The 15837-nt window shown below is 48.3% G+C and overlaps 1 protein-coding gene and 1 gene segment (V, D, J or C); one reads left to right on the forward strand and one right to left on the reverse strand.

Annotated features, from left to right (window-relative positions):
* Positions 1-1415, forward strand: part of LOC117885481 — a 14996-nt gene extending 13581 nt beyond the window's left edge. The window contains 2 exon segments of the V gene segment in view: positions 629-717; positions 1271-1415. Of these exon segments, the coding sequence occupies positions 629-717; positions 1271-1415 (234 nt within the window).
* Positions 1416-8565: 7150 nt separating this feature from the next.
* On the reverse strand, positions 8566-10774 carry LOC117885484 (olfactory receptor 10A4-like). The gene is made up of 2 exons (XM_034786783.1): positions 9871-10774; positions 8566-8579 (listed from the first exon to the last, which is right to left on the reverse strand). The coding sequence occupies exons 1-2, from the start codon at positions 10772-10774 to the stop codon at positions 8566-8568; spliced, it is 918 nt and encodes a 305-aa protein (XP_034642674.1).
* Between the last annotated feature and the right edge of the window lie 5063 nt (positions 10775-15837).

Raw genomic sequence — 15837 nt, forward strand, 5'->3', positions numbered from 1 at the left:
GGGGGCGGCGGGGGGGCGGGGGGGGGGGGGGGGGGGGAGTTTCACCTAGAGCATGAAACTTCCTTGCACCGGCCCTGCTTCAGGGTAGTGAAGTGCAGTGGTTGTTTTTACTACACTGACTTGCAGTGCTTGTTGCTTTCCTGGGATAAGATATCTTTGGTTTTATGCACTAATAAAATATCTTTTCAAAGTAAAAAAAATCCATTTATTGAAAACAAAACTCAGTTATTGAATAAAAACACAGAAATTGTCAAGGGGGTGGGGTGGGGAACGGTTCACTCACAGACTTGCATATGTCCTCCTCTCGTGCTCTGTAATCCTGTGTGGAGTGATGGGCACCGAGTGCTGCACTTCAGGGTGCCTATAAGGCATGGGGAGGGAGGTTGAGTGCAGTGGATAAGGGTCATAGTTTTCAGGGCTGGCTGGTGAATCTAGGGGTGTTAGAGGCAGCTGGGGGCGGTAAGAACCCGGATGTTGGGGAAAGTGGGGTGGAGGAGACATGGGGGCACAAGGGAAAGAGTTTTGGGACCAGGGCTGCGGGGGGGGTGGGGCGAGCGCGGTAGTGCTCTGCCTGCATGGCTACGAGCGTCTGGATAGAGTCCGCTTGACGCTCCATTATGCTAATCAGCTGATCCGTGCTTTGCTGCCGGTGCGCCGCGTTTTCCTGGTGGATCCTCCTTTTGCTCTCCCTCCACGTCTGAGCCTTTTGATTCTCATGTAAAGAGTGTTGCATTACTTCTTACAGCATGTCTTCTTTGCTTTTACACGGCCTCTTCCTGAGTCTTCGCAGTCTCTTGGCCGGTGATAACAAGGACGGCTGAGATCTCAAAAGCAAAACGCAACACTTAACAGAGGCAGCATTGTTCACACCAGACAGAGCAACAATTCCCCCACACTTAAGGAGGGCAAGCACAGTCCACACAATACCATAATTTGTCTGTCCCAATGCGAGCGCACATAACCCACTGGAGCCCCAGAATGGTGAGTAAGCACAGGGGCAAGGGGGACTGATTGTTTCATGGCTGTACTGTCCTCTGGGTTTCTGTGCCTTGGGGAGAGCCAACAGCTGCAGGGGGCCCCTATACTGAACACTGTCCCCACATTTTCCTCAGGAGTTCATCCTGGAAGATATCTCGCTGCTGAGGGTGACCGGAGAAGCAAGGGAGGGTCTTCTACAAAAATGTGGCTCCTGCCCTGGCCCATATGCAGCTTGCCTGTGTACAGCAATGGTCCCCGCGCCCCTCATGCCACATTGGTGCGGAAATGTTAGCCTGACTGGGACAAGAACCACGCTGGCTCTCCCAAGAAACCTGCGCAGGCGCATTGCCCACGTTCTGAATGAGACTTTTGAGGAGATCACTAAGGCTGATTACTGCGACGTGAGAGAGCACATCAATGCCTTATTCCGCATCTAGGCCCCAAGAACCCTCACTGAAAACTTTGTTCCCCCCCAAAAAAGCTACTTACTGGGAACCTCCTCTGGTGCTTGTCCTTTCCCAAGCATCAGCTGCCACGACTGACTGCCTTCCTCCTGACTCGAGAAGAGCTCCTGGCTGCATGCCCCGAGGGATGCCGGGGTGTCTCCCCCAGCCCCAGCACTCTTGCTCCCGCTATCCTCCTCCTCCTCCCCCCGCTCTGAAGTGTCCACGGTGGTCATTGGAGTGGAGGTGGGGTCGCCCCCAGGTATCGCGTCCAGCTCTTTGTAGAAATGGCAGGTCGTGGGGGCAGCACCAGAGCAGCTGTTTGCCTTGTGGGCTTTGCGGTAGGCATTCCACAGCCCGTTCACTTTAACCCGACACTGCAGGGTGTCCCGGTCATGGCCCCTTTCCATCATGGGCCTTGATATCTGCCCGAAGGTATCGTAATTCCTCCAGCTGGAGCGCAGCTGGGACTGCACAGCTTCCTCCCCGCAAATACTGATGAGGTCCAGCAACTCGCCATTGTTCCACACTGGGGATCGCCTGGTGCATGGTCACCTGGAAAGATGCACTGAGAGCCTCCATGCCTGGCTGAGCAGACAGGAAGGGGATTTTCACAATTCCCTGGGAATTTAAAGGGCGGACCTGATGGTTGGTCACCTGAGGCCAGGGCAGTAGGGTCGAACTGATGACCAGAGTGGCTAGAACAGGCATTGTGGGACACTTCTGGAGGCCGATCAGAGTGCATTAGGTGTCCACACTGGCGCCGCGGCGCTCCAGCGGGAGCAGATCAAATGTTATTCCTCTCATGGAGGTGGAGTACCAGGAGCGCTCCAGCCGCCGAGTTATAGCTCTCTACGTACCTTGCCAGTGTGGACAGGGAGTAAGGTTCAGTGATCTAGGTGGCTTTATTGCGTATAATGTGCAAGTGTAGCCAAGGAATAAGACTCTTCCCTTATACTAGACATTTCTTGCCCAAGTTGATCATGGCACCCAACCAGCTGTTTTGTCAGGAATATCCATCCGTTTCTGCATTGGGGAATGGCCAAAGGCCAATTAAAATATTTGATGGACTCATTCTATTCATTCCAGTAATCTTTGCATCACACCCAGAGTAACAGATTTTTTTCTCTTAGATAGACATATGTCCCCCTATCCCCCAGTCACCATCATTTCTGATCACCTCATACTTTTTATCTCATCTATCCTCCCTGCACCCTGCAGAGGGAGGAAAGTCCCATTATCCCCATTTCACAGCCTGAGAACTGAGGTACACCTATGGGAGTTGGATGCCTCGGTGCTTTGGAAAATCCCACTAGACTCTAGATCCTTAAATACTTTGATCCCGAGTGACTTGTTGCTTCGGGGGACACGGGAAGTCTGGGATAGAGCAGCGAAAGGAGCCTCGGCATTCACAGCCCCAGGTGAGCGCCCTGCCCCCTGAATGATCCTTCCTCGCTTCCTCGTGTTACTTTCTGAACCCACAGGCAGGTACATTGAGCTCTTGAAGTGAGGAAGTTTTCTGGGTCCCAAGGAGGGGGATATGCAAATGGAGGACAGATTTCTGTTTAAATATCTCTCTCTCTTCCCCGGTTGCAACCCGGGAGTCAATCCCGAGCACCCTGGGTCTGTGCAGTGACCAGCCAGTCCCCTGAGAACTCTCCCCTCCCATATCCGGGAAAATGAGACTTTGGCTAACTGTAATTCTCCTTGCTGCGGCTTTGGAAGGTATTCTCTCAGTGATCAATGTATTGAAGGCCGAGGGATTGTTCTCTGGGTGACGCTGCAATGGCCGCGATTGATAACATCGTTTCTCTCTGGGGTCTCTCACCTTTACTGGAACATGTGGTTCATGTGGCTCATTCTTCTCTCATTCACTTACATTCGCTCCTTGAATCCGCTGCTGATTTTTATTATATTTATTATTTGCCTTTTTCCCCTTCTCCCCCAGGGGCCGCTCGCAGGTGGTTCTGACCCAGAAAGTAGCAAGCCTTTCTGCCTGCAGCCTTCATCACGAATGGCTCCGCTCCACCAGCTGCTCCGCTCCTCCAGCCATCCCTGCAAACTGCTCCACTCCACCAGCCACTTACTGATATATCTTCAGGCTCCCCCACTAGTTAGCACATCACTGAGCGCTGGTGGAGCGGAGCCATTTGTGATGAAGGCTGCAGCAGAACTCCACGGAGAGGTGGGGCAGTCGGCCTCGGACCACGTAAGGTGACCCTTAACATCCCGTGTGCCCAACCCATTTCCGCCCAGGCTGCGGGGGTAAAACTGTGCAAGTAAACGTTTGAACTCTGGGGTGGCACTGACCAGGGACAGAGACTTTTGGGTTGTTGGACTTAAGACCCTCAGGGGAAAAAGGACACTGCCAAAACTTACTTGGAGGTGGGTCTTTTGCTCATGGTTTATGTTATGAATCCTGTTTGTGGTGTTTCCCCAACATGATGCTGCATTGTTTCCTTCCTTTATTAAAAGGCTTTTGCTACACTCAGACTCTGTGCTTGCGAGAGGGGAAGTATTGCCTCCTAGAGGCGCCCGGGGGGGTGGTATGTAATTGTCCCAGGTCACTGGGTGGGGGCTCGAGACGGTTTTGCATTGTGTTATTGAAACGGAACCCCTGGATACTGAACCCGGCCCTTGTTGCTGCCAACTCAGAGGGCCAGAAGGTTTATATATATACACACACATGCAAATGCGCACACACACACACACACACACACAGAAAAACTTCTCAGACAAGTTCTGGGTGTGTTTAAGGTGAAAATATTGGAATGAAAAGTCTTAGTCAAATTCGGCTCTCACTTAAACTGGCCCACATGAAGAATCAATGCCCTGAACTAAATTCCAGTTTTATACCGAGTAACTGAGAACAGAATCTGATGTAGCATGGCGTGGGAACTATCCAACCAGTTTACAGCGATGGTCTCCTGCCCTCATCTACTCTTTACTGTGCTGTGCTGTATCCGGAGCCCTGGGACGAGTCACTCAGATCACTGGTAGCAGGAGTGTGTGTCTCTTATGTAAGCAGAGGTTACTTTGGCTGGTGTGGGATCCCCAGTTTTCTCTGTTATTGGAGCAGGAAGAATAAAGTTTTGTTACCCTGATTCTGTGAATCAAGGCCAGTGGAACTGTTGTATGACAGAAGGACTGAGTGAGTCCTTCACCATTACCTAAGTAGCACTTGCTTGACAAGGGGCATGGGCTGAATAACTGGCAGTGTCATTTAGAGCCATCATCCCATCTGGGCGAAGGGGGAAAGGACAATTCTTCTGCTACCGATGTGGTCAGGATGGACACAGTGCTGCCAAGTGCCATAATGAAGAAAACCCCTCCTTAGTGTGTGGAAAGCTGAGGATCAGTTGGGAGAGATCCGGTAGCTGCCAGAGAGTCCGGGGACGGGGACCACACAGGCCTGCAGGATTTGAAGATTTCCCCAGAAAAGACCGTCCAGCTGGGACCCCCTCAGGACTGATAGGGCCTCGAGCAGAGGTCATGGTGAAGATTGAAGGGGTGGAGTGTAAAGCCGTGCTTGACACTGGATCTCAAGTGACTATTATATTTCAGTCATTCTACCATCAAATGCTTAGGCACCTGCCTATACAGCCACTGACTGGCGTTGGTCTGTGTGGCCTCAGCATGGATGAATACCCCTACCAAGGGTATGTCATAGTGCACCTGGAATTCCCAGAGGAGGTTGCTGGGGTAAGGGAAGAGGTGGACACAGCTGCATTAATATGCCCTGACCCTAAAGGAACCTCTGATGTGTCTGTGCTGATAGGGACCAACTCCAGTCTCTTCAAGGTGCTCGCGGATTACTGCAGACGACGGGCTGGGGACCAGTACCTGAATACCCTGATGATCCATATGCTTTGCACTGAAGCCTATAGGAAGATTGAGGGTGCTAAAAAGGAGACATCTGAGCTACCGATTGGGGCGCTGAAGTACATGGGCACAACCCCGTTAGTAGTGCCTGCAAGGACGGAGCAAGAAGTGCTTGTCATGAGTACTCGGCTGAAAGGCAGTAAAGGGGCATTAGCAATGGTAGAGCAGCCAGTTGAAGGAGAGCTCCCGGAAGGAGTGCTGGTCCCCAGTGGAGTCATAACCCTACCTGCTGAAGCCCAGGAAAAGGTGACTATACTGATTGCTAATGAAACAAGTCGAGATGTTCTTGTGAAGCAAGGACAAAAGATAGCGGATCTCTTTGAGCCTGAATCAACTGAAAACCCCAGAGTGAGACTCAGGTTCCGACAATAGACCCAGCAAAGTTTGACTTTGGAGATTCACCATTGTCCGAGGAGTGGAAAGATCGTCTGAGGAGGAAACTTTGTGAAAGATCCAAGGTGTTCTCATTGCATGAGTGGGATGTGGGATGTGCAAAAGGAGTAGAGCACAACATCAGACTACATGACTCTCTACCTTTCAGGGAGAGATCTAGGAGGATTGCCCTCTCCGAGATGGAAGATGTGCAACAACATCTTCAGGAGCTGGCTGTGAATGGCATCATTACAGAGTCCCGCAGCCCATACCCCTCACCCTTTCCGGTGGTCCGTAAAAAGAATGGGAAAATCCGGATGTGTATTGACTACCGCACCCTAAACCGCCGTACTGTGGTTGACCAGTACACAATGCCCGAGTCCAAGATGCCTTAGACTGTTTGCTGGGAAGCCAGTGGTTCTCTGTGTTGGATCTTCAGAGTGGATACTACCAGATCCCTCTGGGTGAAGCAGATAAGGAGAAGACGGCCTTCATCTGCCCATTAGGGTTTTATCAGTTCGAACGCATGCCCCAAGGGATCTCTGGAGCACCTGCCACATTTCAACGTCTTATGGAGAAAGTTGTGGGAGACATGAATTTACTGCAAGTGTTAGTTTATTTGGATGACCTGATTGTGTTTGGAAGAACCTTGGAGGAGCATGAAGAAAGACTTCTTAAAGTGCTTGATAGGTTAGAGGATTATGGGTTGAAGCTTTCAATTGACAAATGCCAGTTCTGCAGGACCTTAGTAAAGTATGTGGGTCACATCGTGTCCCAAGAGGGTGTGAGTACTGATCCCGATAAAATAGAAGCACTCACTACATGGCCATGTCCAAGTAACTACAGAGAACTCAAGACCTTTCTTGGGTTTAGCGGCTACTACCGCAGATTTGTGAAAAAACTATGCTACAATTGTAAAACCTCTGAATGATCTTACCAGGGGATACCAGTCCAGCAAGAACAAATCTAAGACCAAGAATAAGGGGAGGTCCCCAAAGCCTCCTGTGCAGAGACACTATGGCCCCTTCGAACCATTTGGGCCACGGTGGGATGAGAGATGTGAAAGGGCTTTTCGAGAAATCATTACTTGCCTAACTCATGCTCCGGTCCTAATCTTTGCTGACCCAAGCAAGCCATTTATCCTGCATACTGATGCCAGTTTGGAGGGTTTGGGAGCAGTACTGTACCAGGAAGTGGAAGGAAGACGTAAACCTGTAGCCTTTGCCAGCCGAGGACTGTCTGATAGTGAAACTCGCTCTCCCACCCACAAGCTGGAGTTCTTGGCCTTGAAATGGGCCATCACTGAGAAATTTTGAGACTATTTATATGGTGCTCAGTTCCAGGTGTGGACAGACAACAACCCACTGACCTATGTGTTAACAAGTGCTAAGCTGGATGCTACAGGGCAAAGATGGGTGGCCGCTTTGGCTAGCTATGACTTCAGCATTCAATACCGATCAGGGAGAAGCAATGTAGATGCAGATGCATTGTCCAGGCGCCCACAGGCACCAGGAGTTGCTGTGATACCCACAGATGGAGTGAGGGCTATTTGCAGTGTGAGTCGCCGGGAGCCAGAGTCCCATGAGAGTCTTCATGGATGTGCTGCAGAAGCTTTGGGCCTGCCCCCTGAATGCGTGCCTTCTGCTTCAGTGAACTATATTGCGTTGGACCAATCTCCTTTGCCCATGCTCAATGCGTCTGACTGGCAGGAAGCCCAGCTGCAAGATATTGACATTCGTGATACACTACTTGCCAAAAGGGAGGGGCGAAGCCCGGCTGTGGTTGTCCCACCTAACCCGGAGGGTAAACTACTATTGAGAGAATGGACCAAACTAAAACTGATCCACGAAGTGTTACATCGGATGACCACCGACCCTTTACAAAAGCACCGAACACAGCTAGTGCTGTCAAAAGAGTACAAAGCCCTGGCCATGAGGGCCCTGCATGATGACTTTGAACATTTAGGGATGGAGAGGACCCTGGAATTTATTCGTAGTAGGTTCTATTGGCCTCGGATGGCTGAAGATGTTCGCAGGAAATGTGAGACCTGCGCTCGATGTGTTCAAAGGAAAACTCTGCCCATGAGGGCTGTATATCTGAAGAACATCACCAGCAACAAACCTCTGGAGCTGGTATGCATTGATTTCTTGTCTTTAGAAGTAAACAAGAGGAATATTGGGAACATTCTAGTAGTGACTGACCATTATACGCGATATGCGCAGGCATATCCCACACGTGATCAGAGGGCCACCACTGTTGCTCGAGTACTGTGGGAGAAATATTTCTCAGTTTATGGATTTCCAGCCCGGATACACTCGGATCAGGGGCGGGACTTTGAAAGTCATCTTCTGAAGGAGGTACTGAGGATAGCGGGAATTAAAAAGTCTAGGACAACGCCTTATCACCCGCAAGGTGATCCTCAGCCAGAGAGGTTCAACCGAACCCTATTAGATATGTTGGGGACTTTGTGGCCAGAGCAGAAGGCAACCTGGAGCCAACATGTCACATTTCTGGTGCATGCCTACAATGCCACAAAGAATGATGCTACAGGAGTCACCCCATATCTCTTAATGTTTGGGCGAGAACCAAGATTACCCATAGACCTGTGCTTTGGTGTATCAGAGGATGGAGATAGCTATGAAACTCATCAGCAATATGTATCCTGACTAAGAGAAAAGCTGCGGGATGCTTATCACTTAGCTACAGCTGTGGCTCGGAAGAACGCAGAATGCAACAAACATCAATATGATGCTAGGGTACGTCTGCAAGAGCTCCAGCCGGGGGACAGAGTCCTGCTGCGAAATTTGGGTATTGCTGGCAAACACAAGAGAGCCGACAGATGGAAGGCAATACCTTATTTGGTGATGGAAAAGCTAGGAGACCTGCCGGTTTACAAGATCAAACCTGAAAAGGGTCCAGGGCAGACAAAGACAGTGCATAGAAACCTTTTGCTCTCTGTGGGAGAACTGGTAGGCACCACTTATGAGATGGGCCACAACAAGGCAACCGGGCAGAACGAAGGTGCTGGACCAAAGCTGCCCTCCAATGTGGACAGCCAGCCCCCTGCAGCTAACCTACCCCTATGCAGCACATCCGAGAGGGAGTCTGAGGAGGAAGACACAACCATGGTGTATCCTGGGATGGAGACAAGATTTCAGTCTCGATCAGCTGAATCAAAAGAGAGCTCTGCCTCTTCCACCCTAAACCCCATGGCAGAAGTATTTAGGCCCATTCCTGACACCCCTGAGCCACTGGTGGGACCCCCATGTGAAGACACACACACGTTATTGGACAGTGGAAACATACAGGTGGAGGATGTCCTGGGCACCTTGGACCCTCCACTGTTAGAACTAGAAATGCAGGGGCCTATGCCAGTAGCCGAGGGGCCCCCAAAGGAAACCTCTCCATCTGTTATTCAAGAGGCTGTCCCCCCTACCACGGCAACAGAGATTCTCAATAGACGAGACAGGATAAAAAGACCAGTAAAACGGTTGACTTATGATGCACCTGGGGTGACTAGTGAGGAACCAATATGTTTAGCACACAGGTTTGTGGAAGCTAAAGTGGGCTATCTGAGGCCCTTTGGAGGGAACCAGTGAGTTTTTATAACAGGGAGTGTGATTTGTCGGGACGACAAATTCTCGGCTGGGGGGAGGATGTAAGCAGAGTCAGGATGAGCTCTACCCTGACATCTGGTGGTGAATTATGGCGAGTGTGGAAAAGAACTCCAGGGGCTGATCTTGTTTGCATAGGCACACCCACTCGCCTGGCATGAAACAACAGCAACTCAAAGTGGTTACTTTGGCTGGTGTGGGATCCCCAGTCTTCTCTGTTATTGGGACAGGAAGAATAAAGCTTTGTTACCCTGATTCTGTGAATCAAGGCCAGTGGAACTGTTGTATGACGGAAGGACTGAGTGAGTCCTTCACCATTACCTAAGTAGCACTTGCTTGACAAGGGGCATGGGCTACAAAACCCAGTGAAGGGAGAGAGGATGGGGGCAGGTTTTTGTACCTGATTGTATGGGCCCACCCTGAGGGTTTGAAACACCAATTGCACTACCTCCTCTCTCCACTGTTGAATATCAGAGCTAACTTTGATTCCATTATCAGAGGGGTAGCCGTGTTAGTCTGAATCTGTAAAAAGCAACAGAGGGTCCTGTGGCACCTTTGAGACTAACAGAAGTACTGGGAGCATCTCAGGCTGTAGATGAGCGGATTGGCCAGGGGAGTCAGGACTGTGTAGAAGAGAGACAGCGCTTTGTGCAGGTCTCTCAGCGTGTCGGTGTCTGGCAGCAGATAGACAATGATCAGGGTCCCATAGTAGAGAGTCACCACAATGAGGTGGGAGGAGCAGGTGGAAAAGGCCTTTTGCCTTCCGGTGGTGGAAGGGATTCTGTGTATGGTGGTGATGATGCACACATAGGATGCCAGGGTTAATAGGAAGGGAGGCAGTGTTAATGTGGAGGATAACAGGAAGGTCACAAGAACCATCAGGCGGGTGTCACTGCAGGACAGTTTTACTAACGGGGTGTAATCACAAAAGAAATGGTCAATTTCATCAGGGCCACAAAAAGTCATTTGTGATATCCAACATGTCATGACGGTGCAAGACACAAACCCACTCACCCAAGACCCAGCTGCCAGTCGGAAGCAGACGCTGCCATTCATAAGGGCTGCATAATGCAGTGGTTTGCATATCGCTAAATACCGATCATAAGACATTGCTGATAAGAGACAACATTCTACAGCTACCAGGGAACCAAAGAAATCAAGTTGTGCTACACAGCCAGGGACAGAAATGGTCCTGTCCCCAGTCAGGAGACTGGCCAGCATCCTGGGCAAGATGGTGGAGCTGTAGCAGGTCTCCAAGCAGGACAAGTTCCCCAGGAAGAGGTACATGGGGGTGTGAAGATGTTGATCAGCCACAACTAACACAACTATGAGGATGTTCCCTGCCACGGTCACAACGTAGATCACCAGGAACATCAGGAAGAGAGGAGTCTGCAGTTCAGGGAGATCCCCGAATCCCAGCAGGATGAATTCTGTGATAGACGTTTGATTTCTCCAGTCTCCAGTCCATCTCTCCATGTCTGCCATGGGCTCTATCAAGACATATAATTAAATAAATATAACTTATGGAATATGACATGAAAAAGGCAATTTGGGGGTTTGTGGTGTCATTGTAATGTTGTTGCTGTTTAAATGCAGCCATGGATGAGTTTTTCCAGGATCTTTGCTTTTCCAGGTGTCAAGGTTCCTTCCCCACTCTGAACTTTAGGGTACAGATGTAGGGACCTGCATGAAAACTTCTAAGCTTCTCTACCAGCTTAGATCTGCTTTTGCTGCCACCACCCAAACGATTTATGAGTTATTTGGGAAACTCTGTCTTCCCCCCAAAAACCTTTCCCTCCTTGGATAGCCTTGGGAGACTCTTCCACCAATTCCCTGGTGAATACCGATCCAAACCCCTTGGATCTTAAAACAAGGAAAAATCAATCAGGTTCTTAAAAAGAAGGCTTCTAATTAAAGAAAGAAAGGTAAAAATCATCTCTGTAAAATCAGGATGGAAAATAACTTTACAGGGTAATCAGATTCAAAGAGCCCAGAGGACCCCCCTCTAGCCTTAAGTTCAAAGCTACAGCAAACAAAGACACTACTGTGCTAATAAGCGATGTTCATATAAATACCACCCTATACCGGAAACCTACTGACTGCTACACTTACCTACATGCCTCCAGCTTCCATCCAGGACACACCACACGATCCATTGTCTACAGCCAAGCTCTAAGATATAACCGCATTTGCTCCAATCCCTCAGATAGAGACAAGCACCTACAAGATCTCTATCAAGCATTCTTAAAACTACAATACCCACCTGCTGAAGTGAAAAAACAGATTGACAGAGCCAGACGAGTACCCAGAAGTCACCTCCTACAAGACAGGCCCAACAAAGAAAATAACAGAACACCACTAGCTGTCACCTTCAGCCCCCAACTAAAACCTCTCCAGCGCATCATCAGAGATCTACAACCTATCCTGAAAGATGATCCTTTACTCTCACAGATCTTGGGAGACAGACCTGTCCTCGCTTACAGACAACCCCCCAACCTAAAGCAAATACTCACCAGCAACCACACATCACTGAACAAAACCACTAACCCAGGAACCTATCCTTGTAACAAACCCCGATGCCAACTCTGTCCACATATCTATTCAAGTGACATCATCATAGGACCTAATCACATCAGCCATACCATCAGGGGCTCGTTCACCTGCACATCTACCAATGTGATATATGCCATCATGTGCCAGCAATGCCCCTCTGCCATGTACATTGGCCAAACCGGACAGTCTCTACGCAAAAGAATTAATGGACACAAATCTGACATCAGGAATCAAAATACTCAAAAACCAGTGGGAGAACACTTTAACCTGTCTGGTCATTCAGTGACAGACCTGCGGGTGGCTATATTACAACAGAAAAACTTCAAAAACAGACTCCAAAGAGAGACTGCTGAGCTAGAATTGATATGCAAACTAGACACAATCAACTCCGGTTTGAATAAGGACTGGGAATGGCTGAGCCATTACAAACATTGAATCTATCTCCCCTTGTAAGTATTCTCACACTTCTTATCAAACTGTCTGTACTGGGCTAGCTTGATTATCACTTCAAAAGTTTTTTTTCTCTTAATTAATTGGCCTCTCAGAGTTGGTAAGACAACTCCCACCTGTTTATGCTCTCTGTATGTGTGTATATATATCTCCTCAATATATGTTCCATTCTATATGCATCCGAAGAAGTGGGCTGTAGTCCACGAAAGCTTATGCTCTAATAAATTTGTTAGTCTCTAAGGTGCCACAAGTACTCCTGTTCTTCTTTTTGCGGATACAGACTAACACGGCTGTTACTCTGAAACCTGTCATTATGCAAGGCACTGCATTTAGCCGTATGGAATGGAAATCCATCAACCTCATGAAAAAACTCGTACAGATACAGACAGACATCATCTTCCTTTCCAAATGCAAGCAGATGGACATCATACCAAAAGGACTAAAGGTAAAAAATCCATTACAATCTACATATCACACAGACTATGCTGAGAGACTGTGTCACACACTCTCAAAGAAACTGCGAAACCACCTGATCAGCATCCTATACAGCAAACAGGGAAAGATTAAGAATGAGCTCTCAGAACTGGATACTCTCATAAGAAACCAACCTTCCACACAAACTTCCTCATGGATAGACTTTACAAAAACTAGACAAGCCATTTACAAGACAAACTTTGCCTCTCTACAAAGGAAAAAGGACACTAAACTATCTAAACTGCTACATGCCACAAGCAGCCACAACAGTAGTTCCCTTAACCCACCCAGCAATATTGTTAATCTTTCCAGCTATACTCTTAGCCCAGCAGAAGAGTCTGTCCTATCTCGGGGCCTCTCCTTTTGTCCCTCCAGACCCATGAATATGATACAGTTCTGCGGTGACCTAGAATCCTACTTTCGACGTCTCCGACTCAAAGAATATTTCCAACATACCTCTGAACAGCATACTAACCCACAGAATCCTCCCTACCAGCACTACAAAAAAAAGGATTCTGCATGGACTCCTCCGGACGGTCGAAACAACAGACTGGATTTCTACATAGATTGCTTCCGTCGACGTGCAAAGGCTGAAATTGTGGAAAAGCAACATCACTTGCCACATAACCTCAGCCATGCTGAACACAACGCCATCTACAGCCTCAGAAACAACCCTGACATCATAATCAAAAAGGCTGACAAAGGAGGTGCTGTCGTCATCATGAATAAATTGGAATATGACCAGGAGGCTGCTAGACAGCTCTCTAACACCACATTCTACAGGCCATTATCCTCTGATCCCACTGAGGATTACCTAAAGAAACTACACCATCTGCTAAAAAAACTCCCTGACAAAGCACAGGAACAAATCCGTACAGACACATGCCTAGAACCCCGACCAGGGGTATTCTATTTGCTACCCAAGATCCATAAACCTGGATATCCTGGACGCCCCATCATCTCAGGCATTGGCACCCTAACATCAGGCTTGTCTGGTTATGTAGACTCTCTCCTCAGACCCTACGCTACCAGCACTCCCAGCTATCTTCGAGACACCACTGACTTCCTGAGGAAACTACAATCCATCGGTGATCTTCCAGAAAACACCATCCTGGCCACTATGGACGTAGAAGCCCTCTACACCAATATTCCACACAAAGATGGACTACAAGCTATCAGGAACAGTATCCCTGATAATGTCACAGCTAACCTGGTGGCTGAACTTTGTGATTTTGTCCTCACCCACAACTATTTCACATTTGGGGACAATATATACCTTCAAGTCAGCGGCACTGCTATGGGTACCCGCATGGCCCCACAATATGCCAACATTTTTATGGCTGACTTAGAACAACGCTTCCTTAGCTCTCGTCCCCTAACGCCCCTACTCTACTTGCGCTACATTGATGACATCTTCATCATCTGGACCCATGGAAAAGAAGCCCTTGAGGAATTTCACCATGATTTCAATAATTTCCATCCCACCATCAACCTCAGCCTAGATCAATCCACACAAGCGGTCCATTTCCTGGACACTACTGTGCTAATAAGCGATGGTCACATAAATACCACCCTATACCGGAAACCTACTGACCGCTACACTTACCTACATGCCTCCAGCTTCCATCCAGGACACACCACACGATCCATTGTCTACAGCCAAGCTCTAAGATATAACCGCATTTGCTCCAATCCCTCGGATAGAGACAAGCACCTACAAGATCTCTATCAAGCATTCTTAAAACTACAATACCCACCTGCTGAAGTGAAAAAACAGATTGACAGAGCCAGACGAGTACCCAGAAGTCACCTCCTACAAGACAGGCCCAACAAAGAAAATAACAGAACACCACTAGCTGTCACCTTCAGCCCCCAACTAAAACCTCTCCAGCGCATCATCAGAGATCTACAACCTATCCTGAAAGATGATCCTTTACTCTCACAGATCTTGGGAGACAGACCTGTCCTCGCTTACAGACAACCCCCCAACCTAAAGCAAATACTCACCAGCAACCACACATCACTGAACAAAACCACTAACCCAGGAACCTATCCTTGTAACAAACCCCGATGCCAACTCTGTCCACATATCTATTCAAGTGACATCATCATAGGACCTAATCACATCAGCCATACCATCAGGGGCTCGTTCACCTGCACATCTACCAATGTGATATATGCCATCATGTGCCAGCAATGCCCCTCTGCCATGTACATTGGCCAAACCGGACAGTCTCTACGCAAAAGAATTAATGGACACAAATCTGACATCAGGAATCAAAATACTCAAAAACCAGTGGGAGAACACTTTAACCTGTCTGGTCATTCAGTGACAGACCTGCGGGTGGCTATATTACAACAGAAAAACTTCAAAAACAGACTCCAACGAGAGACTGCTGAGCTGGAATTGACATGCAAACTAGATACAATCAAAGCAGGATTGAATAAGGACTGGGAATGGCTGAGCCATTACAAACATTGAATCTATCTCCCCTTGTAAGTATTCTCACACTTCTTATCAACCTGTCTGTACTGGGCTATCTTGATTATCACTTCAAAAGTTTTTTTTTCTTACTTAATTGGCCTCTCAGAGTTGGTAAGACAACGCCCACCTGTTCATGCTCTCTGTATGTGTGTATATATATCTCCTCAATGTATGTTCCATTCTATATGCATCCTAAGAAGTGGGCTGCAGTCCACGAAAGCTTATGCTCTAATAAATGTGTTAGTCTCTAAGGTGCCACAAGTACTCCTGTTCTTTTTGCAAACAAAGATAAACACTCTAGCAAAAAGGTACATTTACAAGTTGAGAAAACAAAGATAAAACTAACGCGCCTTGTCTGGCTGTACTTACAAATTTGAAATAGGAGAGACTTGTTCAGAAAGATTTGGAGAGCCTGGGTTGATGTCTGGTCCCTCTTAGTCCCAAGAGCGAACAACCCCCAAAACAAAGAGCACAAACAAAAGCCTTCCCCTCCCCCCCCAAGATTTGAAAGTATCTTGTCCCCTTATTGGTCCTTTGGGTCAGGTGTCAGCCAGGTTACCTGAGCTTCTTAACCCTTTACAGGCAA

Source organism: Trachemys scripta, chromosome 12 (assembly GCF_013100865.1).
Source record: "Trachemys scripta elegans isolate TJP31775 chromosome 12, CAS_Tse_1.0, whole genome shotgun sequence".
In the NCBI taxonomy this organism is placed as follows: domain Eukaryota; kingdom Metazoa; phylum Chordata; order Testudines; family Emydidae; genus Trachemys; species Trachemys scripta.

Bases quoted from the DNA above. Each gene is read 5' to 3' on its own strand.
- LOC117885484 (XM_034786783.1), bottom strand. From the start codon at position 10,774: ATGGCAGACATGGAGAGATGGACTGGAGACTGGAGAAATCAAACGTCT.